Source organism: Embiotoca jacksoni, unplaced genomic scaffold, assembly GCF_022577435.1.
Source record: "Embiotoca jacksoni isolate LCO1_2020_lvr unplaced genomic scaffold, fEmbJac1.0.p SCAF_10, whole genome shotgun sequence".
Lineage (NCBI taxonomy): Eukaryota > Metazoa > Chordata > Actinopteri > Embiotocidae > Embiotoca > Embiotoca jacksoni.
Window position 1 is genome coordinate 7,004,599 of NW_027185230.1, and position 27,286 is coordinate 7,031,884.

At 40.0% G+C, this 27,286-nt stretch overlaps 1 protein-coding gene across 1 annotated transcript in view; it reads right to left on the reverse strand.

Moving 5' to 3' along the window:
- Positions 1 to 27,286, reverse strand: part of trabd2a (TraB domain containing 2A) — a 56,772-nt gene extending 29,486 nt beyond the window's left edge. The window contains exons 1-4 of the mRNA XM_069163087.1: positions 26,622 to 27,286; positions 24,863 to 25,423; positions 878 to 1,024; positions 74 to 248 (exon numbers count right to left, since the gene is read on the reverse strand). Of these exons, the coding sequence (XP_069019188.1) occupies positions 74 to 248; positions 878 to 1,024; positions 24,863 to 25,423; positions 26,622 to 26,726 (988 nt within the window). The 5' untranslated portion in view covers positions 26,727 to 27,286. The remainder of the gene's footprint in view (positions 1 to 73; positions 249 to 877; positions 1,025 to 24,862; positions 25,424 to 26,621) is intronic.

Consider the following 27,286-nt stretch of genomic DNA (forward strand, 5'->3'; position numbering starts at 1 on the left):
CTTTGATCAATTCTTTCTCATTTTGTGCATTTTAATTCCTTTATGTGCTTTATATTAACCAAAGACCACTAACCGGCTCCGAAGGCGAAGAAGAAGCTCTTGTCAGGATGTTCCTCCAGCAGTGCCTTGACCCTCTTGCCCATCCTCTCATTTCTCTTGTAGATGAGTTCCTGTCGGAAGTAGCTGTCTATTTCCTGGGCGGTAACCTGCTCGCTGGGTGGCAACGTCACATTATTGAAGTTAGGGACCTAAAGTGTCAGCAGTGACGTTCAGTCGGGCAACGAAGGGGAAAAAGACCAGAGGAGGTTCATTGTTTTTACTCTATGGCAAAACTTTGATTCAGATTTTTATAATGAAAAAATCTTAACACAAATGACTGATATTTTTGATTGCAACATGACACTCCTAAACAAAAGCCAAAAAAACGACAGTAAAAAAAACTATTTGGACTGACACAGGTTTGTGTGGATTGTAAGGAGGAAGACGTGGCAAAGAGGATGAAGGAAAAGCAGAAAAATAATTTTGCAATAGTGTAGAGACACTTGTGGAAGGGAGGTGAAGGGGATGGTGAGGTTGGTCAAAAGGTTAGTGGTGAAGGTAAAAGATCAAGAGTTGTGTCAGTGGGACAAGGGGTCAAAATGACTCTTATTATCTTACGCTTATTAAGTAGAGTGAAACTAGTCATGTGGCAACGTAGATTAGATAAAAAAATAAGATTAGATAAAATGCAATAAAATAATCTAGGATAAGATAAAATAATCTTAGGAAAAAAAATCATTTTAGATCAAATAATTTAAGATATGATAAAATAAGACAATCTTAAGACAAGATAAGATCAGATAAGATCAGATAAGATAAGTTTCTTTCAAGAACTGACCTGTGAGGTGTCATGATTGAAGATGATGGAGTTGAGATCTCCACAGTTGTAGTGCCTGATGAGGTCTTCAGTGGTGTATGGGACTTGTAGGCTTCCTGCCCTCAAAGACTCCTGCTGTAATAAGGTCTGATTCAGGGCAAAGATCACCTAGAATAAAACAACAGCAACCAGTTATTGATCAGTTTATGTTTATACAATTTTTTTTTTTTTTTTTTTTTTTTTTTAAATTAGTCAAAGAAATAATGTGGCTCCTTTTCCATTCCTGAGGAGGGGTTATAAATGCAAGCATCTCACAGGTTGGCCATTGGAAAGCTTTCAGCGTTGAAGCAGCAACAGCATCAAAGGTTTAGCTTCCATCAGAAATAACTTAACAGCTCTCAAGCGATAAAGGATGACCAGTGAAGGTTTAAAGTAAGACTATTATCCATCTGACTTGTTCAGTGACGTCACAGTGTGTTCGTACATGGTCAAAACCAAAGTGGAGGATGACAGAAAAAATATATATATATATTTGAACCAAGATTGGCCATAAAATTGTTAGTAAATTCATGAGAAAAAAAAAAACTGTACGTCATTGATAATTTTGATTTATTTTTGTGTTTTTATTCCTGAGTGACAGAACCAAAGATGTGATTTAAGCTCCTTGTAGGAAGTTAAACGAGTCAATGCTTTAGATTTACTGAATTAACAATTAAAGTAAAGGATATTGTTTGAGTTCTTCCTGCCAAAAAACCCTCTCAGCTTTGCTGCAGAGATTCGGCTATTGTGCGAGCGTGAAATTGGCCACTGTTTGGTGAGAGAGGCCTGGTGAGCCTGCCGCCCTACGATCAGTGCATATGCATACATGCACACACAAAACACACACATACATACATACATTCACACATGCGAGAGACAGACATACAGAAAGCATCGCCTCTCACCTCAGTGCATGGTCTCCCTCTGATCTCTCCACCACACACACACACACACACACACACACACACAGATGAATACACACACAGATGAATACACACACAGATGCACTCTGAATTGTAAAAACATGCAGACATACTATAGACACATTTAGTTCCACAGCTGACAAAACACATTTCCACTTTGACTGATTGTTCCCTGTGAGAAACAAATAAACCATACAAACTTTCTTCTTTCATGGCAATCAAGATCAATGGCTCGCAGGGTGAAAGGTGTGCATGTGTGTGTGTGTGTGTGTAGTCTCAGATCTTGTGTCAAATGAATTCTGTATTGATATGCATGCCCTTACGCCAACCAGGCCAACCCAAGCGGCTGTGTTTTTTTTCATGTTCTGTTTTCTAAGGTGCTCTGATGACACTTTTCCCTCTCGGCTGTCCCATTGTGGGAGCCTCGGTGTAGCAGGAGAGGAGGGCACCGTGGAGCAGATGCCTTCTTGTCAGGGGACAAAGAACCCCTCCGTCACCCTCTCTTCTGCTCTCCTCTGCGCTCCCTCCAGCTTTCATCGGCCGCGCATCAAAGTGGCGCTCTGCATATGAAAAGGGCCCCGTCTTTATGCCACGCAAATTAGCCTATCGCCGCCCCTCCCCGACTCATTTCACAAAAACACCCTCACATCTGTGCCACGTCCGTGAAGGAAGGCCCTCATCTGCAGGGTCTCCCCTTTTTTTTTTCAGCTCTCTCTTCTCCTCTTTCTCCGCTCGCCATGCCTTTCAGCCCCTTAAATTATGGTAGTGAAGGGAGGAGGAGGAGGAGGAGGAGGATGGAGGGGGGAGAAGAGGTGGAGGGGGGTGGGAGGGGTCAGTCATATATAGGCAGACAAAAAAGAAAGAGTTTTAAAAGGAAGGGGGGGGGTGTAGACAGGAGGAAAACACTGACAAGAAAGTGAGGAAGGAAACAGAAAAAAGGAGGTCGGAAAGAAAGAAAACCTTCAAGAGTGATTTCTTTCTTTGCGCTGTGATCCTCCTCTTCTGTTAGTGCACCGTGGGTCAGCGGGTGCATTTTCCCACTCGGCTCCTTTCATCAGGTTCCCCCTGTTTCTTCTTCTCCTCCACTGCTGCCTCTCCCCCCCCCCATCCCCCCCCCCCTCACACCCTCCCCCCCACACACACACATATATATATATAGACACACCCCTTGCTGATATCAAAGCAAGCGGAGCCAATGAAAGTCAATAATTGTCCTTTGTCATGGAAATGTCCCCTCTTGTTGAGCTGGAGTGGGGTGGGTGTGCGCATCTAGAGCAAACATCATCACATTCAGATTCCCACATGTGGAGATTTGGAGTGTTCAGCAGCTCGGTAGAAAAAAAAAGAAAAAAAAAATCTTGCTGCTCTTGCTCTAGAGTGTTTTAAAGTTAGGATTTGCAATAAAGCAGCAAGTAAGCTTCGTAGAGGATCTTTTAAGGAGATAACACACAAATTGCATTTACGAAAAGATGGCAGCAGTTTTGCTTTAAATCAAGTGGAGGGAGTTTGCGCGAGACACAAATCCTGTCCTGTCAAAAGTTCCACTATAACACACATGCAATAAAACTGTTGATATCATGGGGTTTGATCCTTACCATGACACATCTGTTACCATGACAACAAGTCGCCTGTTCCCTTGTCATCTTGCGGAGGCACCAGAAATGAACACATCACCATAAATTTGAAAAGAGGAATAACATTGGAACTGTCGTGGTGAGACGATGGCACAACCGCCAGCTGCTTTCAACATCAGTCCGCTCACATGTCACTTCATCCTCAGTATATTTCACCAACACTGCCGTCATTCTCACCGTAATCACACCACAAACAAAAATTGACTTAAAGTATTAAATCTCAGCAACACATTTTGCCTATATATAAATGTCTAGTAAACTGTACGAGAAGTTATGTCACAATATGAATCTGGTGTAATGTGAACAGCATGTAAACATGCAGACATCCTCCTTGTATGGCGAAGCCTCTGTCAAACTGTTATCCTGATTGTAAGTGCTGGCACTGGTTGTAGAGAGTGTTTCAGAACCTTAATTTCCGATTCAGTTTTGATGAGACACTAAAGAGGAGCATGTGTGCGCCTGGATGCAACTATCTCTCTCTTTTTGTGTGTGTTTGTCCTCGTTTCCTGACCGATTGTGCGTCTACGTGTGAGCATGTGTTGTAACAAGTGTTTCCAAAAATTGTCCGTCCACACTGTCGACAAACCATGCACTCCCACAGACACATACAGCACTTGAAGCCCAATATAACGACTCCTGGCGATCTACCAAGTACCAATGAAGACTTCCAAACGCTCCTCTGTTTCCTCCCAACTCTGCGATGTTATCAGAGTAACACAACTCTCTCTTTCTTCCCCTCTTCCTATCATACACGCACATGAAGAGGTATGAGATAGAGAAGAGACCGGAGTACGATTTCTAACAGAAATCAGAGGGGAAAAACAAAGAAAAGTACAGACAGAAAAAGAGGAATAGCTCTCAGTGCTGATGTTATCAATGAAAGCTCAGAGGAGAAGCGCGTAGATGGAGATGAAGGCGGAAACAAACAGGCAAGAGATCCTGAGTTACTTATGAGTGATGTTATCAGTGAAATGTCAGTCGGCCCTAAAACAAGACCCGTCAGGAGTGCGGCAGCACTGGCAGGATTTTACAGAGCAGTCACTATGAAACTTTCTGCCGTCAGGTAGTCCAACATTTACACACCAACACCTGCTCATGGATTTTCTTTGAAATGCAGGAAGCAACGTGTCCTTTTTTTTTCTTTAAATCTTCCAAACAAGGCAGGGTCAGGTTTTCATGAGCAGAAGAAACACTTTTTTTCTCTTCTCTTCTCTTCTCTTCTCTTCTCTTCTCTTCTCTTCTCTTCTCTTCTCCTTTCCACAGTGAACAGATGCATCAAAAGTGAAGCAGAATAGAATACAACACTCATATGCAAGCAATTATGGTGGAAACTGGTGTAGCTAACTGGGGATATTAAGGCCAACATTTACCTATGTATGTATATCAATGACTCTGTCAATGATAAATGATCAAATGAGTTTTACATTTGCAAAGATAGCGATGTCGACAGAAGTGAAAAAGGCATTATGGCTGCAAAAAATGGGCTTTGTTTTAGGAAGCAGGCACTCACTGACAGTCAGAGACACACACACACACACACACACACACACACACACACACACACACGCACACACACACGCACACACACACGCACACACACACGCGCACACACACACACACACGTGCACACACACTACGCGTACATTACACGTACATAAATCTTTCACCAGTGCACAAGCGGTCACTTTCTGGCTGAAAACCTACCATTTAAACACAGATACACACACCTGTCACTTTGAGTTATCTGTATTGTTTCTACACTCCATCCCTCTATCCTCACCTTCTTTTTCTTCCCCCTTTTTTAATCTTTTGTACTCCCTTTCTTCTGACTCTCTCTGAGCACATTTTCTCTTACTTTCCTCCTCCCTTTGGCTACATCTCCACTCTCACTCACACATCCATCCTCCCATCATTTCATCCCTCCCTTCCTCTCCCCTTTGATCCTGTATATTCCTTCCATCCATCTCTCCCTCCCTTTCTCCCGCTCTCCTTTGATCCTATACATCCCCTCTATCAGCCAGGTCTTTTAAGATTTGACCCTGCATTCCTCGGGTCACTAATGACCTCCTCGCTGCCTGCGTGTGTGTGTGTGTGTGTGTGTGTGTGTGTGTGTGTGTGTGTGTGTGTGTGTGTGTGTGTGTGTGTGTGTGTGTGTGTGTGTGTGTGTGTGTGTGTTTTCATGCATGTAAGTGTGTATACACCTGTACAAGATTAGGTCTTTTCTTGGTATGTTTGTATGTACATGTATGCCTCCGTCCATGTACATGTGAGCGTCCATGTACATGTGAGCATGTGTGTGTGTTTAAATGCTTCATCATCATGGATTACTGCAGCCTCCGCGGAGCTCAGAGCCGACCTTTGAAGACGGGTTTATTAATTTTACAATACGATCCGAAAGAAAAGGAAAGCAAGGAGAGAAAGAGGAGAAAGTAAAAAAAGAGGAAAAGAAGCCAAACCACACAGGGAAAACTCCCTGGGCCTTTGAAAATAATCACGACCAAAAACTGTTTTTCCCCATCTTTTTGAAAAGAAAATCCATCCCCGGATATAATTGATATATCCTATTCCTTTTGATCTGGGACAGTTCAATCAATGAATGTTGACATGAACAGCTCGCAGAGCCAGATACCTGAGGTCTGTGTGGCACAGAGACACAAACAGACAGACACCCCCCCCCCCCACACACACACACACAATGTCTCTTCTCGACAGTTTTCACTGGAAAGGATATATTTAAGCATTATTAAATGTATGATGTATTTTTAAAATCATTTTCTGAGTTCAAAAAATATTTTTTGATCTATAAACCCCCCAGAGTGCACTGGGACATGTTCACATTCCTAGTTAAGGTTGATCAAAGGCCCCAAAAAAAAACTATTTGCAATGACAAAAACAGAGAAACACTTGTCAGGTGAAAACCTTGAACCACTGAACGTTTGACATTTTGATACGTGTTTTTGAAAGGTTGCACCAGTTAAGCAATTATTTCAACCCATCTGCCATGAAACTGTTAAATGCTCATTATGTGTCAATATTTTTTGGGTTTATTTTGTTTTGTGTTTTATTTGATGTTCAAGTCAATGTGCACTATCACATTACCTCAAATCTAATTACCAATACATTTTCTGCGACTTTCAGACGAGGTAACGTTTTACATGAACCCCCTTCTTACAATGAAAATTAACACTTTTTTCTACGTAGATCACACAATGGCTTTGTACCGTTCAAAATGTCTCCATACCGACATCGCTACTGAAATTTCAACTTTGATCTCCCCACTCACCACAACCGGTTGAGGTAGATGGTCGCCCACCTCCGAGCCTGGTTCTGTCTGAGGTTTCTTCCTGTTTAAAGGAGGTTTTTCTCCCTTAAAGGAGTGTTTTTTCCTCATAGTTTACGTGGAAATTGTTGAATTGTTGGATTCTTCTGTATGACGTTGTAAAATTTTGTTTTAAGGACTTTACTGTGTTCAGTGCCCTAAAATAACCTGTGTTGTGATTTGGCGCCATATAAATATAATTTAATTAAATTGAATTGAATTTATACCAGTTCCTGAATGATGCTATTTTGGATACCAATTTCATAAAATCCATTTTAAGAAAAACAAATGACATTACATATTACACCACAAACCTTTCATTTCCATGCAGTTTAGATTGGGAGCATATAATCCTGGTTATTTTCTGTAGCTACAATATACAGATGTGCCCTAAACACCTCAAATCCAAGCTATCGCTAGAAGTTACAATTTACTGATGTTCTCTAGATCACGTACTGTCGGTAGATGCTAGCTAGTTGATTCCAGTTCATGCAATGCGCACAACTCAGACAGATATGTAGCCAAAAAAAAAAAAAATCCGTTTTAAAAGGGTGAAATAAATTGAAAGATGAAGCAGAGTTATTTATCTGCCCAAAAAAAATATGTATTATCGTGGGGATGTAGCCTTGATGTCAAAAGGCATTTTTTTCAATCGTAAAATTGAAGCAATTCCAAGTCGGGTACCCGGCCCTCAATCACGGCGACTTCTGTGAAACCAGTGGCAAAAACACATAAACCACATGTATATGAAACTGTGACTACAGTTCTCCTTCTCTTTCTGTCTGTGTTCTCTGCGTTTCTCTCTCTTTATCTCTGTCCAAAACCTGACTCTATCCCTCCCCTTCTCTCTCGCCCTATAAAAACATTCTTGCGGGGTGCATTTACCTTGGTGCCCGGACGCGGCCAAATATTTAGGCTGTCACAGGGAATCAGCCTCAAACCAAATGGCTGGAGGTCGGTGTGTGTCTGTGTCAGTATGTGTGTGCGTATTGAGGATTGTGGTGATTGAAACGTCAACTTGTCAAACCCCCCCCACTCTATCCTGCTTCACTACACCCCGAACAAGATGTACGCGAGTCCCAACCAACACGTGTTGAATAAAAACACACACCATTTGAACAAATCTATCGTAAGGAAATGTGGAATGACAGATCCATCAAAGATTCATTCCTAGTCAGTGATTGATGACTGAATATCAACGATTCTGATAACTAGGCTAATTCATAGTCAAGTAAAAATTCAGAATATTTGAAATGTTGCAGCTTTTCTGACATTTTGTAGTCTAAAAAACTGGTCAAAAACATTTTAGACTGTCACTTTGTTTATTGACTTTACAATTTGATTACTTGGGTGTGATTAATATAGTCAAATATTGGATTAACATTTCCACCTATTTCTTACACTTCCCTTAGTTGTAAACATGACAACAGTAACCTGGGACAAAACAAAACTCCCTTATTATTATAGAAGTATTGTGAACACACACATATGGCGGCGCTCGCCGTTACACAGGCTGACAGTGACCAAACAAGAGAAAAGAGTTTGTGAAAGTTGGCAACTACAGTCATCCACTGTTCACACATTTTTCCTGCTTCTGTCTTTCTGTCTGTCACTCTTCCTTTTCTCTCTGTTTAGCCCTCACACAAGCAAATAATAAAAAAAAAACAAGCCCACATAGGAGCCGGACCGGCCACTCGGTCCGTCACTACACTGAGAAACAACACGAGGATCTCGAAAACACAGCGAGCCACAAGGAAAACAGCCATCAATCTCCACGACTCATCTGTCGACTGAGAGAACGCTGTTAATTCAGGACAGCACGAGTCAAGAACAACACCGCAGAGCTGGACCATGCTGAGATTCAAACCAAGGCAGCTGTGCACATTTAGTATGGACACACACACACACCGACCATCTGAGAATTCACATTGTGTGCATGTGTGTTGTCACGCAAACAGGGAGAGAAGAGTAAATAAGATCAAGATTTTCTGCAGGCAAAAATTAGCCACGTAGCAACGACGGACAGCCAGAAAGACTCTTCATCACCTGGAAACTAGACTTCAGTGACACTACATGAGTTACACTCATTGCACATGTCTTCAGTGCAGTACAACAATATCATCAATATTACGTTAACCTATTCTGTCAGTTTACAGTGCCATAAAACCTTCTATTCATCCCCCAACTCTAAGTCTCAGGCATTAAAACTAAATCAACTATTTATCACTTTAACTGTTTTGGCAGGCTTCATATTTTAGGATGGGGCGAAGAACAAACACACAGTATTAGACACACAACTCTGACCTCTTCACGACTCTAAAAGCTCACAAATGGACTGAATTGGGCAAGATGCAGTATACAAAATAGAGGACAATACTTTATTTATTCTGTCATGCATGTGAATGTGAAGGACAACGACTAGCAGAAGTGTAGAGTTATACAGAGTGTTAGGACCACAAATCGTTTTCTGGTGGGTTTAACAATGTATTTTTAATTTCAATATCCAAAAGTTAAGGATAATAAGGAGCTCTGACTGCTCCCACGTGTTGGATTACATTTAAAGTTATTTTTTTTCCTGAAATATCATAGACTTCTTCTATATTTTCAGCATTATTTAAAAAACAATTTTATTTCATCGCCATAATTATATAACTTTATTTATGGAAGTATTTCTATTTTTCTGATTTACCTGTAAATGATACATTTTTGATCTACCTGAACATGTAAGACTGACATAAAAAGCAATATTGTGTGGCTGGCCCCAATGTTTAAGGTCCTGGTATCTGATTCAGATTTTTTTTTTTGTTTTATTATTTTTTTTTATTATTTTAATTAACTGCAGGATGAGGGTTTCCCTTATAGTTTGAGAAATTATTTTACTAAATTAAACAAAACATAAATAAACCATTGGATTAACTGTCACAAGGCTGACAGCAGAGCTGGTTTGGGTAAAAAAAAAAATTGATATTCAAGGGGCATTGATGATGTGGATGTTTAAAAGGTGCTGAATTTCATGAAATAAGGCATTTTTTCCCATTTGCTTTGTTTCAGATTTTAGTCCAAACTTACTGTTTATTATTCCATAAAAGGTCATGCAAGAAAATTAGTGTATGGACTGAAAGACTCCCTCTGCACAGGATGATGGGTCTGATTTTGTTAAGCAAACAGTAAGACAGTAGTGCCAGAAATAAAATCTCAAACTTTCGACTCTGCACAAGTCAGATAGAAAGACACAGCAGGAACCAAAAACCCACACAGCGCTATTTATGCGTATCTGCATTTCCCTTAAACCACTGGCCAAGACTCAGAAGCAGAAAACCTCTGGCAAGAAGAGGCCATTCACACACACCAGCACACACTTGTTCATATTAATATGCATGTAACCACGTTCAGCCAACTTGCCTCAATTCCCTTCTTCTAAACAAAAACGCAGACTCAAAGCACAAGACGCTCAACCTCGACCTTTAACGCCATCATCAAATGCTACACCTCACACACACACATACAGAGTGAGTCTATGTAATGGAAAATAGGACATAGTAGCCAAACATCTGAGAAATATATCTGTTTAATGTGCTGACAGACTGATCAGTAAAGGAGACAAAGAGACTAAAAGACATAAACAGAAGGAGAAAACAGTTTTGAGAAGACAGGCAGCGGGAGAAAAGAGAGAAGGAAAGAAATCAAATTTTTTTTAAAAAGGAAGCAATAAAGGTGAAAATACAGAAAATCTAAAAGGAAGTGATGTTTGTTGTTGTGCAGACGTCTGCCACGACCCGTAGCCTTACAACCACAGACTTGGTCAACAAAATATGAAAAGCATCCAAATCAGTTTTCAGAGAAGTGTCCCTTCGCAGTCTTTGCTGATGGTACATGATCCTGTCATTAAGGGTTTGGCCCCCAAAAAAACAACCAACTGTCAAAGCTCAACATACAATATGAGATGCAATAAAAACAAAAAAAAAAGACTTTGACCATTTTTAGATCAGGGGAAGAAGTGGTGTGGGAAGAGTCACCGACAGTGAAACACTTACAGAGAGACGCAGGGGAAGAGAGTGGTTTGCATCCAATTTTTTTATCAGTTTGGGGATTCAGCTGTGAAGGCTTTGAGAAAAACGGATTTTATATCGCAAATGTTTCTCTAATGTTGCTCCCTAAGCAACACTTTAACATGGTCATAAGTAAAAACAGACTATTTGGTCTGGAAAAATGTGAAAGTGGTGAAAAAGACTCATCACAACTTCCCACAGTCCATTAAATGTCGACATCTTTTTTTGTTTTGTTCCATTATCGGTTCAAAATGCAAAGAGATGACATTTACAGTTAAATATAAAAAGCAGCAAATAGTGACATTTAAGAAGCAGAAGCCAGACAATGCCTGGTGCTTTTGTTTTATAAATGACAGTTAAACAACTATTTTCATCAATTCACTTGCTGTCAATCAGAAAGTCAAGTAGTTGTTAGATTACACTGAACTTCAAATGTACAAAGTTACTGTTTTGTTACCTCCCGCAAATGAAGCTATGTTTTCCCTGCAGTGAGTTTGTTTGCTTGTCTGTTTGTCAGCAGGATTACAGTAAAACTCTGTCCAATTTTCATGGACTTTGGTGGAAGGCTGTAGCTTGGTCCAAGAGAAACCCCTTAAATTTTAGAGTATATCTGAATCACATGGTTGGACTCACGTTATTTTTTTCACATTTATTCTACTAAATGCTGGTAGATGGTAATGAAGTTCAATGGTGACCAAACATAGGCCATTCTAGAAAAACGGCAACTCCATCTCATAACCCACATTCTCGGGCCCGAGTAATCCTCTGGGTTACACATGTACTTGCTCAAACTTAATACAGCAAACAGTCGTTCGGGGACGATGGTTTCATGATGTGAGGCTTCATCTAGACACGAGCATATTTTTTTAAATAAATTCAGACATTTATAGTGGTTGCAGTTGCAGATTTGCATATCATCAAAGTGGACTATTGGCCTTGATGTTAAGCGCTCACAGGTTTAATGATCTCAGCTGTGGTAGCTGAGTCAAAACCCCAAAACATAAACTGAAAAAAATCAATAAAACCTTAATACACAGAGTGGAAGTGACTCTGGGTGGTGGGAGGAATCTGATACACGTGTTTATGTATGTGCTGGTCTGACCCGTGGACGATCGTACACAGCAAACTTCTGGAGTGAAATATCCTGGAGTTAAACAAAGAGTTAGAATTTGGGAGTTTATTTTCAAAGTTAGATTACAGCTTGTGTTCAGTGTTACTCTTTGGTGGGGTAATATTTTGGGGTTCATTTGCTGAGTGTTGAGGAGCATGATTCGACACTACTCCCGGTGTTGACTGCACAGCTTTGTTGCCGCATTAGCATTTCCCAGCATGCTTTAGTTATTTCTTCGTAACTTTTTGAGAATATACGTAACATGTATACCAATCACAGTGGCACTAATAAATTGGTTAGTTTGCAACTTGTTATACAAACTTTTCATGCAGCATTAATAGTTGCACACAGCATATAATGACACTGCATATAATTGTGAAACATAAATTTGTGTCAAATATGTTGTCATCTTGTAATCGGTCTTACCTAAATCCTTTACAGTGTGATGAAATTGTAACTCCATGAATGTCAAACAATACACAATTTTAAGTGTTGACTGTTAAGATTGTGAAAGAGTTCATATTCAAACAATTCAAGATTAAAGTAAATTTTTACTCTTCATTAGAGTCGAGTTTTAATTCAAAGAGTTTAGGTTGAACTCCGGAAAAGTGTTAAAAATCAACTCCAAGAAAAGAGTTACTTTCACTCTGCTTGAGAGTGAATTCGATGGTCTCACATGTACAAGCAAAAAGACTTGATTTGAACTCGGAGAGAGTTTATTCCAAAGATGTGAATTTGCTGTGTACGAATGCTTAAAAGCATGTGTGCATGTAATAGTTTATACACACTTCTGTACATTCTTGTATATGTTTGTGTGTGTGTGGCACAGATGGGGGGACTAAGAGATAGAAATATGCAAAACATGCAATGATGCACCACTGTCACTTGTATCACCGGTGATATTGATTCTTGCACTATAATTTTGAAGTTCCTTGTTTTGGTTTCTTACATGCTGCACATGGTGAGTGTCATGAAGTGATCGGATAACCAGGAGTTCTTTATGTTCACCTTTTATTTACCTGTACCTAAAGGTATGCCTATATACAGTGGAGGCTAAAGTAAATGGATATGAAAAGTCATGATTATTTCCTTAACACACTGACAGGTGTCACTATAAGTAGTTAGAAACATTATTTACTATTTTCTCGATAACTTCACAGATAAAAAGCATTCAAACACACTCATGGTGCCCGAGAGATGGTCAGACACGCAGACAGAAATGCACAGCACACAAAAACACAACCGCACACCACACATACAACTTCTCTCTCTTTCCTTCCTCAACGGGTTCAAAACAAGTCAGAGCAGCAGACCATCACATTTCCATTTGTGTTCAGATCAATTTCTGTCAGTCATCCAAGAAAAAACAACTATTAATCAAAGGGAGTGTTCCACTGAAAAGATCTTATCTACAATCTACTACTACAGGCTGTTACAGTTGGCAATAGTGTTTATTCACTGATTTTTACAGTACATGAAGGGAAACTGTGCAGACCATGTGACACTACAAACTCCAATTCAATCAACTCTGTTAAAGGTGGCAATTAGATTCGAAACATCTCTGTTCTCAGTCAATTACAAGACAGATCCAATAATGTTATCTTCTATTTGAGAAAGAAAATGAGGCAACAGCTTGTAAAAGATTCAGAATAGATGAGCAAATCAAGTCCTTGACTGACTCGATCTAACAGCCATGGTGCGTCGGGTACATTGATGAGCATTGAAGTCTTCCAGTGTAATGCATCATATTGAAAGAATATCCGAGTCCACATCCAAGATGCCTCACAAGAACGATATTTTTCCAACACATCGTACGGCTCTACTTGACTCAACTCTGCTCACCTTTTTTGGCTTTTCCTTTGGGCAAAAGTTGCTGGCACTTTTTTTTGTTGTTGTCATCTCTGTCAAAGCTCAAAGCGAGCTGAGCCAAAAGGTGAGAAAAAAGACCTGACATTATTTAGACAGTGAACACAACCGGGCATGGCAGGTGAGCGATGAGACTTCAATGCCAGGACGGGATTTTGCAGTGTAGCTTGAAAACTATCAGCCAGCTGGGAGAAATTCTTGTTCGTGTTTAAGGCAGCTATTTATTACACTCATGCGAAGCTTTGCAACACCGTCGGGACATTTTTCCTGTCTGCGTCTAAGTCAGGTCAAAACATCTGCGGAGAACAGAAAAGTCTCACAAAACCCTCCTGTGTGGTGCTCACCTGTGAAATTCCAGTAAAACCACAAACATGGACTAGAGCCAGAAGGAGTTAAAAAAAAAAAAACCTATGAGGGCCGGATCATAACTCATTCAGTAGTTATTAATAATATTATTTGGCAAACTCCAATATATATTTCTACTGATTAAAACCCACAGGGAATAAAGAATTACAAATGCGGTAGACTCCACACACGTTAAATTAGCTTAATAATCAAAAGGAGAAAAATGTATCATCTACAATTAGAAATAATAAATCAACAAATATGCAATATGATATTCCACATTAAAAAGTGGCTGCTACACAAAGCTTTTCGACAAGTTCCAGGTGACGCTCTGCGAGGAAGCGGGAACTATTAATCCTCTGTGTCGGAGCTTGTGGACAGCTTTGGCCTTGTTACTGCTCAGCTGAAGTCCAGCCAGGTTTGGCTCATTTCTAGAGGCGGTGAAGAAGCTGGCATTAATCCAGACCGGCCACAAACCTCGCCAGCACACAGAAGGCAGAAGCATACCAGGCACAATTAATGAGATGTCATGTCAAACAGCAAAGTTTATTTAAAAACTGAACTCCAGTCTAAAAAAAAAAAAAGCATCTTTCCCCCTAATTTGTTGGAAGTTTGAGTGTTTTGGTCAAGAACACATAAGATTCCTTTTTCCTATTTATGATACAGAAGTGCACCTTGAAATAGTCATATTGGATTCAGGCATTTCATTTTAGGTATTAAAATATGACTGCATGCAGGAAAAACAAATTTAGGTAATTTTACCCTCTACTGCAAGCTTGCTCAGAGGTCACTTTACCTCAGGTCAGACGATAAGATCACAGAGGGATTGATTTGATGTTAAACCGTTCAACCTTGAGGCGTAGCTGCATGTAAAGAAGAATCATTATTCACGTCTTATCTCAGCTGACATGTCCATGATCGATAAGAAACACCGGAACATTACCAATCCACTGTTACAGGTAAATGTAAGTGTAAGTCAAAGTGTACCAAAGTAGCGAATCCCTGCCACATTTTATTTACGTTGAAATGGTAGAATGGATTATTTTTTTAAACTGTTGCAGCAAAGCAAAAAATTAAATATCAGTTCATATTTTCTTTTAATGGCAAACGTAAATAAGTGTCAAAGGTATGTGTCAACATTAAATGCTGCATGTGTTAAAGTAACTACTGGCGGTTATTATTAAGGTAAATTAACAATTTATAATGAAAACGTTGCAGCCTGTAAAAGAAAACGTTCATTCTGTATCGTTTATGGGGAAACACAAAATAATAGGTTAAGATTCATCACATTGGAGTCTAAATTCCACGTAAAAATATTTGGACTTCTCCAGGCTGAGACATGTTAAAGCAATGGAAACCTCACACGAGGGGTTTAATGTGTTTGAAATCTGTAGTGTTTTGATGTAATAGGAGGAGCTCTTTAAGCCAAAACAGAAACTGTGAATTGAAACTCATTGTTTACTACTAGTTTATCTTAACACGTTTGCTTGTAAAATGTTATTACTGGTATCATTATTGCAAATTAAATGTTTACATTTTTCATTATGCAGGAATGCTTCACCCCAAAACAAGCATTCATTCGTTTTTATCTTTGACGTGCTAATGAAATGCTGATTGTTTGTGGCTTAGTACAAACAAAGACCCTGAGGGCCCGAATGCATTCAGCCTGCAAAAATCGCACCTTCAAATACAATAGAGGGAATGAAGGGCAGCAAACAAATTGAAATTACCACCGTAATGACTCTTACAGCTCTTACCTGTAACTTACATCAAATATGGGAAGGCTGCAGTTAGAGAGTGTGAAGTTGATTTGTGGATGCTGAGATTTTCTTACTTAAATTGAGGCAGCCGCACATTGCGAGACAGCAGAATGAATTTGCAGTGTTTTTCCACGAGCAGTTTATCTTCAACAAGGTTTCACAATCATGTTGGAACGGTGGATGGAAAAGTTCCTGCTAAAATAGGCAGTGGCAGAGATATCTGTTATTTCATCTGTAATTACACCCACAGTTATTTTTACTTGTCTCATGTGAGTTATTGTACATTAATCCTCGGAGCAGATCAAGTCAGTGATTAATTAATTGTAATGAACTCTGTTTAACTTGAGGGTTACCATGGACCCACTGGCCAACTAAATCATTACCGTGAGCTGGATTTCGCATGATCAGAATTTTTTTTAGACACGCTGAGTATTTAGTATGTCCAAAAACAGTTTACAAATAAACACATCTTGACAAGATTATTTGAAGGAAATTTGGATAGATATTAGGGTAAAAATGTGTTGTGTGATGTGATATCAAATATGTATTTTTTTTTTTTACTTTATTTCAAAATAATGAGGAGTTAAACATGATTACGAAGATAAATAAAGGCAGCTTTTTATTTTCTTATTTAAAGTGCAGATAATGAATTGCTCCTCTTTGAGCTCTCGGACACTGTAAAAGTTATTCACATAGCTGAGCTCCACCAAACCAGTTGAATAAATGTCTTTTATTTGAACAATAACTAATACTCAACACACACACGTGTAATACTCTGAAAGGACTCTTCACTCACGATCAGGTGTGATATAGTGTGTTAGTTGTGCAAATGTGGACAAATTGATTGTGCTGAAGATTTTTGTTTAATCACCAGTGATGTGGATACAATGACAGAATGAGTGAGTAAAAAGGCAAATCATAGAACAGCTACAACAGTTTGGTAAGTTCAGAAAATGATATCGCTTTACTGCAAAACAGCCCCTTCAAACAAGGATAAGACAACACTAATGCCATATCTTGATATTATGATATCCATGTAGAGATATCAATATCATAATCAATATATTACGGAGCCCTATGGCATGGTCAAACTTCGATTTCATCTAGTGTTGCACAACGAGTACTTTTGCATTTTGTGTACGTTTCAATGAGTTCAACTTCAGATTTTGTGTGTTTTCTAAAGCTTTCAATCGGAGTGTTATTTTGAAGTATCCAACGTTTGTTTGGGTGCAGCGTGATGTTGGTGCTCTGAAGCTCCTGAGCCTACACAAATTCCCATGAGCTGCTGTAAAGTCACAGAGACAAGCTATTAAATCCCTATTTGAGCTGCAAAAGCTGGTGTTACACGACCAAGAAAAGCCTGCGGCGATATCCAGAAGTCAAACTCGACTCCAAGGGAGTGTATTACTGTATATACTTTAAGGGGTCTGAAGTTCTTTTTCTTGGAACACAGTTAACACCAACCAGCTGCATCTGATCCGCCTTCAATCAAATATATTTGAAAAACAAAACAATGCAAATGTTTGGATTTACACAGGGATGGAAAATCTAATTTGTAAAATTACTTTTGCTTGATATGACTGCAGCAAACACTTTTTCATACAAAAACAGTTTTGCGAGAAATCCTCTCTAATGATGCAAACATTTAAGGAAACAGAAACGCAGAACTGCTATGTGTTTCAAACAGATTACTGCCAACAGAGCATGGGATTACAATGCACATTTTAAACTTGATGATTGTGAAATTTCAAGCCTTGAAGTGGTGAACAGTATCATCTTGAACCCTGAAGTTCATGGGACCGAATTTAATCGCTTGTTTGTGTACTACCATGAACAAGATGATCGAAGCAGCTGCACACATTCAAATCCTCCTCGTGAAAGGCAAAATCTCAGGTTTCTTCTTCTTTAGTTAGCGATTAAACACAACACAGTGCATATCCTTTCTTTTTGCTGAAAAAGTCAAAGCAATCAACACAACTCATTCTCGTTTGTCCATATCAATAGTAAATGCAGCAAACAAACCAGACTGCTGACCTTGCTTTTTAAAGTTCAGTAGCGTTCCTTTTTGACAAGTTGTTGACAGACTTTACGCAACAATTTCTGTCTATGAAGCTTTTGAAAGAAAAGAGGGATTTGAGAGTGACAGGATCTCGGCATCTTTGTCTCCGGTGTCACATATCCAGACAGATGGACAGATAATGTCTGAGGAAATGGCAGACATCTAATATGGGACTGTTTGGTCAACAGTGGGGAGGAAATCATGCACCTCGGTGCGACATGAAACCGACGACTCAAAGGAAGCTGTGAGGACATGTTGGAAATTCAACCATACAACTGTATATGCACAGAAAATACACATGCTGTGCACAACAAACACACATTCATACCCAAACATGAACTCTTTGCAAACAAGAAGGGAAGTGCACAGATTTGCATGGAGATATTCACACACACACACACACACACACACACACACACACACACACACACACAATAATAAACAAATACGAGCCAATTATATGAGCAACGGACAAGTACGCCCAGCGCCCATATGAAACATTGAAAGTTTGCTTCCTTTGATCAAAGAAAAGCTTTTTAGGAACTTTTTAGGAGTGAAAAAAAAAAAAAGAACATTGCACGTAAAAACATAAATCACTTCCTAAAGTAAAGATTCAGCTACACACTGCAAGATGTGACCACTGTATGTAAGGTATTTCACAATATAACATATTGCTGTCCTTTTGGCATGTCTACTTTGTCTCCTTTTAAGAAATTACTCTACAAACTTCCTGTTAATATGTCACAATGACATTTTCTTGGCACTACTGTTTCATCAGTTATTTAAACATGTCCACATGACACATCATTTGTCTAAATCACAAATTAACATCACTTAAGCCGAGACAATCATTTATTAACTTCTTCTTAAAGAACACCTTAATGAGCTTAATAAATTTGAATACAGGTTAAGATTTATAGCTGTGCTTGTCATTTGTTTGGCTGTGTGGACATGCAAGTACACGTACACATTTCATCACTGCAGGCTATTCTGCTCTGATGCTCACTGAATCAATAGACTGGAGCGTTACGGTTCTTTCCAGTACAGACAAATGAGATCTAATCAGATTTGCTGCCTGTGTATTACTGTGTAATACTGTCATTGTGAAACATATATGTTCGGTTTCTCACAGAGTCAGATGAATGATCAAGGTCACGCTCATATCTACACAGGGTCAAACTGTCTGGTGTGTCCAAAGGTAACAAAATCACCCAAGTAGCTCATCTGAAGTTTACAAATTAGCATAAGAATTACAATATATCACATTTGTTCAACATGTAGAAAATGACAAGACGTTATGCTGTCAGTTGATGTCCCACAGAGACAGTCCTACCCATGATGCCTCTTAAACCACATGTAGTATTTAAACGTCATACTTATTTTGTACATATTAAACAAACAAGTTTAAACAGGTTAACTGTTGAGCTTTGGCGGTGTTGCTCGCGCTACTTTTGTTATCTTTGGACAAAGCCAAGCTAGCTGTTTCCAATTGTTTTCATTCTTTGTGCTAAGCTAAGCAGCTTAGCATTCTTTCTCTTTTTTTTCTCGTGCACACCCGCATCATCGTTTTCAATTTGCCATCTAATCTCATTACAGAGGGGATTGAGAACGATTTTCCCTGGTGGGCGAACTCTGGGAATCAGTGGCGGCTTGCCCAAAGCGCTGCCCATGCTGGGCAGGAAAATAAGGATGGCCATTGTGCTGTCTGCGGTGTGTGTTTTCACTTTTAATAGAATTTACATAACCAACACACTTAGCAGTCATCATGACTGGGACAGCACACGGCGTGGGAGTTCAGAGATGCTCACGCTTTGTGACAGCGTTTGTACTGTCCAATGAGTTTTGATAGAGTGAGCAGCCTGCTCGGGAGTGACCTCTCACAACTGAGTGATGATACGAAACATTTTCCCATAAATCTGCTGACTCAAGAACAAACTGCTTGGGTTGATTCAAGGGTAAAGTTTGCATCCTCTAACCAAGGGAGATTTGCCTTTTTGCTGTAATTAAGAACAGACCTTACTCCCTGAGAGCAGAAAATATTTCTTGACCTGGAAATAATCCCAAATTCTGAAAGGTGTCATGTGCCGCAAGCCAAAGCAGGAGACAGGCAAAGACAAATGTAACAGCAGGAGTCTAAATTACAGACAGGCAGGAGTCAATGATAATTAGGTTAAAATTACTGGTGCTACTGATCATCATGTTTAGTTTCACATCAGGTGAAAGTCATGTTTGCTTTGGGTTAGTGAAAGAACATCTCTGAAATCTTCTGCTTCTCCTCAGGCGCAGAAAGAGAAACCCTAAAGAGAGGGACGAGAGAGGAAAACTGAAACTGTAGCAAAACTCAACATCTCCATCGACATGATATTGTTGCATCTCTCTGTGGGTTTTGTTTGGATTTCATCAGACCTTGCCTTGTGAAATCCTGCAGATCCAGAGCCCTGGACCCCGTCAGCTCCCGTGAAAAGGAAATGGCACAACTGGAGTTTCGAGGTTGTCAAACAAAGGCAACGTCATGATACCTTTAATGGAGATGGAGTCACGCCTTCTTTCCTTAATGGCTCTTCCACTGGTCATGAATGAACCAAACGAGCTTCAAACATTCCTTCCCTGTTCTCATACATGTACACTGAGACCTGCATTCATCACCTCTCCATGCACCATTACTCCCAGTGATGGGAGGAAAGAAACAACACTTTCATTAGCAGGTCCGCTCCACTGAGGTGTGGAATGTCCCATGGGTTTCCAACAACAGTGATAGAGAAAGCCGGCCTTCATGCAGCTATTGTTGTCCTCAACAAGCTCACTTAGTGTAATGGGCAAGGCTGAGCCCACTCTTCAAAAGACTAGGGGCACTGCGCAAGAATAAGAGCAGCGATGCTTAGCCAGATTAGAGGTCTGACAAAAGAAAGTATAATTCATTGTGGTTTGAAAATAATGAGCTAAATGGGCTTAATTTATATTGACAGGCGAGCTCTAAAACCGACACATCGCTTATAAGAAAGAAAGATGTCTAGTTTTAAAATGCATTAAGTTATGTAGATGTTAGGCAATTTAATACAGCTGCACAAAGCCAAGTACATATATTTGAGGGAATTCTCTCCTTATTGAAAATCTGTCAAGGGAAAGTGACACTCAAAACCATCACAAAGTCAAAAAAGGTATCATGGCTTTGATGAATTGCTTGTTGGCTCTGAGCTGCATCCAGTCATTTTGGTCACTTTCCAAATCTGACAGTCCAACAAGCCCACTACACACAGTGATGGAGCTATGCAGCATCTGAACTATTTCATAATTTAAAATGTTCTTAAACTCGGTGCAACACCATTAATGCCACCAATGTGGTACATTATCTCTTTTGTTAAATCATTATTTTGTCTGCACTTGCTCCTGTTTGAAATAGATACACACAGGTCAGACACTGACAAATTTGTCACGTTTCTTTTGACGCTACCGCCTGTAGAAACCATCTAATAAAAATCAATCATAAGCTGGACAACTCGACTGATTACAGGAAGGGTTGAGGTCAGTGGTTCTCAACTGGTCTAGCCGGAGGACCCACAGACTCATTAAGTTGCAACCCAAATTTCTATGCCACTTAAATGTATTTCATGAAAATATAGTAAAGTAACACACACTGTCTTCATTCACTGTTAAAAACATGAGGAATTAGTCAGATTTGCTTCATAACTTCATAACAACAACATAACCAAGTTTCAAGAATTGAAATTGAACTATTATATTAAAAATATTAAATATTAATTTAAAAGGCAGACTTATTTCATCCTAACCCTGTTTAAAAATGCTGAAAGGAGAGCTAACTACGTTGGCAGCAAACAACTTACTGCTGGCAACTGAAGCATATGTCCTTCAGACTGAAAGCACATCAGCAAAAAAATTCTATGGACTTCAAAATAAAAGTTTGACTTAATATTTTCTCATTCCACCCAAACATCCACTGGTTTAGATTACAGCAACCAAAATGCCTTGCTGAGATTAAAAAAAAAAAAAAAATGTCCTGGCCGAGACAGCAGATGATGATGTAGTTCCCCACCTCTCAGAAATCCCCCAAATTTGAAAACCATTTAAACTGTGAGCTATACATGTGAAATGAAACACGATGGCGATGCCTATTTGTCTCAGACTATTTCAGTTCAGTAAAATGCCTATGATTTTCCAGTGTGGTAATCATTAAAAGAAAAAGACCCAGCCAAGCGAGTGGAGCGTTCATCCAATCAGCTGTACAAAGAGTGTGTGATGATGGAGACTGCATCATCTGTGGCTAGAAATCTTAAACTTAATTAGTAATGTAACTACATTTCACCACCTGAGCCATTGCCCTAAACAAAGCCCGAGGAGAGAACTTTTCACTACTTCAGTGCATGAAATATTTTTATTTTGCTTAAATGTGTTTCGTGCCAAATGCAAATGGCCAGTGAAAACATTACAGAGACCATTAAAAGCCATAAATGTGCCTCTCTAGTTGTAGCCTGATTAAACTTTTTCACTCAAGAACAGCGGCTGAGGCTGCAGTGTTGTTTCACCAAGCATGTATCTCACTCAGCACACTTTATCTGGAGAACTTACAGTTGAGTTGAGCTAAAAGGCTTTAACTGGAATTGCCCTTTTCAACCAGAAGGCAAAGCCGTGAAAAAAAAAAAAAAAGTTTACGAGAATGAACAATATTAAGCGGGCTGCTTCAAGCCAGCGTCCGTCGACCTGCTGTTGATTAGATTGAAACTGAGTGTGGAAATTAAGGAGTGCCAAGTTGTGCTCCGTTTTGGTGCCCTGTCAAGATAGGGGTTGTTTTCGGGACACTGGAGTTCATTGTTGAACCTTCTGGTAGCTTTGTGGACTTAAGTCAATGAAAGCTGCGATGATGGAAGGTTTACTCTCTTTACAGATCTGTTGACAAACCTAATTTTAGCCCCTGCACTCTTTCTTCGACAGCCATAACAACAAGTCATTGTGACAAAACAAGATCATTTATCTATGTCTTATGAAAAAAAAAAAAATAAAGACCAATAAAACCATTACAAAAAGGATTCCAAAAATACCTCACCTCCTTTAGGATAATAAACTAATGTATTTGGTGAAGGCTTGAGAAAGATGGCAAACTGCAGTTTGTGACAGTTAAATTCAGGCAAATCCAAGAATTCAACACAAAAAGAATTTGAGCAGTGTAATAAACACCAACAACGGCAACAATAACAACAACAACAAGACTCCATTTCTGCCTTTGCGTCTACACAGTAATCATTTGCACGACCACAAGAGGACACTTGTCAGATGAAGGTGAACCATCAGCTGATGCTGTCAGATTTCTGAGGAGGATTTTCTCATCTCAACACAATCTACTCAATATTTAAAGCGACACAAGAAATGTAAGCATCTCAGAAACGTGCAAGGTGTTTCGGACACAATTTAATCCTCAATCAGAGAAAAAAAAAAAATCTACACGTAGTAATTGTTGACTGTTCCTCACTCCATGTGTTTATTGAGGCATAAACACTGCCATGGGAAATTGGTTTCTATTTAACTGGCTATGTAAACACGGGACAAAAATTGTCAGTAATTGTAATCATACTGTATGCACTGTGCGATTATTGACGTTCCCCATTCTTCCGCTGGAGAATGCTAATAAAAGTGCTGCTGGGCAGCTTGTGCAGAGACTTATAGTCTGAGGGGCCAACAAGGCCTGCTCTAAAATAACAACACTTTAAGCTTCTGGGTGTTAGGGTAAATGGTCAAGTGTAATCCCTTTAACTCCCGACCAGCATTAGCAGAAATTCCTTAATAATATGCGACATGATTTCGTTGTGACTACTGCCTTTGAGAAATGTTTGTAAAGCTGAAAGGGTTACGGCGGGGCACAGACAGACAGACAGACAGACAGACAGACTGGCAGACAGACAGACTGGCAGGCGGGCTGGCAAGGAGACTTCAGTACTCTAGTCTGAGGAACAAGGTGCCTTTTTTTCTGCTGATTTCATACTCGAGTCATTAGGATCCATTTTTCTTTCATAACAAAGGACATAGAGGAGCAAGCGACAGAATGTTTATGCAGCTGATTATGAACACCACACCTTTCTCCACTTGACTAAGAAAATGGCGGAAAGAGGCCTCTGTTGTAAAAAAAATTAAAAAAAAATAAATCTGAATTTTCACATCTGGTCTTTGTCATTTATATCACACATCCTTGTGTCTTGAGCTGACATACAAGGCCTCTTTAGCACTGCAGATATGACATTGATCTTATTGAAACAAAACTAGAAAAGTGCGAAGGTTAAACGCACCAACTGCATCATGTAAGAAGACATCATATGGCGTCTGTAGCGTGCAATGGAGCACAGTCTCACATCAACATGTGTTACAGCTTTGTTGGTCCAAGAAAAAAATGTCGACATCCCCCTATTTTCAAGCCGTTATTGTGACACTAAAATGTTTTACGCTGCACACCAACGTAGAAATTACGCATGATGATGTGAGACTCTGTTGGCAATGGGTGCCATTCAAACTACTAACTACGAGTCTAAACTCACAATACCGAGTACCAACTCAAATGAATAGAAAACAGTAGCTACAAGTGTAAGGATGTGAGTTACTTGCTCCCTGTGTGTTGTCCAAATGTCCTCTTCAAAGTCATACTCCTATCACCTCTAGAGGGAGCATGTTCATTATAACTGACAAAATATTACAGCGACAAAACTGATGATTTCTATAATGTCAGGAAGTTGCAACCGTCCTAAGCCCATTTCAAGGAAATCTAGCCAATCATTTCAGGTTTTTATGTCATGACAAGATTGATGGAAGGTCACGGACAAACACACAGCAGACTGCAAACATTGCTGAGAAACCGGTAAATCTGAAGCTTGAGCTCCAGTCAGAACATTTTCAAACTCACCTGGGAGAAGTTGAGCCCATTAAGTGGATGGCATTGTTCCTCCACCTTCTCCACAGCCCCGGTTCTTTTCCTCATCCTCTCCGCCTCCTGGGCCAGGTACAGGTCCAGCACCGGCACCCCTCGCGTCTTGATATCAGCCTCTGTTAAAGAGTTCACCATCAGCATCACCCAAACGGGTCGCTTCCTCTCCCAGTTCCCAGCGATGGCGTTGAAGAGGTAGTCCGCGTAGAGTCCCTTCCCCCTCTGATCCGGGGTCATCCAAGAAGGCATCATGAGTTTCACATACTCCAGGTGTCTCTTGAGCCTTCTGTAGATGTCTCTGGGGAGGACGTCCTGCAGGTTCTCGCCTTGAGGGAGCATCTGGCAGCTGGTCAGGGCGGAGATGGTGTAAGGGTCGGTGAGGTCCAGCTCGAAGTAGACGATGTTGCTCTCCTGGAAGGCCTGCTTGGAATTTTCAGGGATGAAGTCCCAAACACGCGTGTAGGGAACGTGGATTGTGCCATAGAAATATGAGGGAGGATCCCTTTTGATCATCCACAGGAAGGAGTTTAAGTCAGTTTGCTGGGGGGGGAAAGATGAGAGAATTAGTAGGGTTTGAACAGACAGTTCTGTTTAGTATTGATTAATGTGTTGATTATTTTCCTGATTAATCTATTAATGGCTTATTACATATCAGAGCAGTTACAAGGTGGCTTCTTCAAATCTTAGTTTTGACAGTCTTAAACCCAAAGATACTCACTTTATAATGATATAAACCCAGAAAGATTAAAGAAGCTGAAAACGGTTGTAGTTCTCTGTTGCTTAACTAATCAATTTACCCACCAATTCAGAAACAATAACGCCTGTAAGAAAGAGGCAGAGGGATGAATCTAACTTTAACCAACAGCCACCTCTTCGTCTGCGAGAGGCTGTTTATTACAGACGCTGTTAACAGACTGGTAATGACTTATTAATAGGCCACTTAGAACCTGCGTGCCAAACAAACAATACAGGTGTCAGTGATTGTCACACTACGGCCTGTTCAAAGTTTTGCCTTCCTGTTGCTGGATCTGACCTCAAATGGTCTCGGTGCCTCTGAGGAAAATGATGTGAAAATAAAACTCATCAAAAATAAACGGAGGTAATCAATAAAAGAGGAGTTGAGAACTCTCATTCATTTGTAAAATATCATAGAAATATACCCAAAAAAAAGCCTTGATTTTTTTTTTTACTTTTTCTGGAATACAGTCATCCCTATGTACAGTAAGGGAACTGCATGTTACACATTGCCAATCACAAAACTAGTGCCGAAACAATGGATTTGTCGATTAGCCAACAGAAAATTAATCAATAACGTTGTTTATTATTTCTTTCAATAAAAGAATGCTCACCAGTTTCATTTAGTTAGTCTCTGAACTGCTTTTCAAACTATTTATCCAGATTTAAAATGAACAAAAGTATTAATGGATTAATGAAACAAATAACATGACAAAATAATGTAGATAGTCAGCAGTGACACAAGACAAAAAGTAATCAGGGGTTTCCTCCAGGCTTACTTTACAAATATATTACAATAGATTCATTTTGATAGTTGAAAGGAGGTCAAAAGATCAGACATTTATTCCAATCAGGAGAACATGATGTCAGCAAAATGAGGGTCACTGACACAAACCTTTACGAGATAGAAAATAGTGTAGTTGAACAGGTAAAAGTGAATAGGTACTTCTGCACCACTTAAGGAGTAGAATCAATGATTACTTCTGGTTTCAGAAGAACTTACTTTCCTGTTCAACTCGCAGTTGGCGGAGTCCTTGAGCCTCCACTGGTCTGCCCGGACCAGCAGAATGAGACAGGACTGAATGAATGCGCCCAAAGTGCCCCTCATCGTAGATCTCTCCAAACTGTGCTCGGGCAGCCTGCGTTCGCTTCGACCACAACGTGTTGCAACAACTATTCCCCAGAAAGCATGGATTAAGTCCTATTTCCACAGCTCCGGCTCCGTGCGGTCACGTAAAATGAGCTGACAAGTATCCGACAAACCGCCGGACAGAGTCATGTTGACTTGGGGAGCCTCAGCTGGACGCGGCGCTGCTGTTTCAAGTGTGTTTGAGAGGCGGTCAGAGGAGTTTACACAGGGTCACATCATCCTCTCGCTGCTGCCCGGGCTGCTCTCTCCACACTCCACATTGCATTGAATCTGCAAACAAAACGCAGAGTTTATCCAAAGGGTTTCCCAGCCAAAGTGAAGCAACAGGTCCGCGCCGCGTCAGCACCTGAAGCCAAGAAGTAAAATTTAAAAAAAAAAAAAGTGAGACTTTGCGCAAGCCCAATGTACTGGTGACGAATAAGAGCCTGGTGTGAGTGAGCAAACCGAGTTGCACTTTTCCAGGGAAAAGTTTTTAAACACCAAAACTTCTCTGCACACTGCTCTGTCTGCCTGCCAAG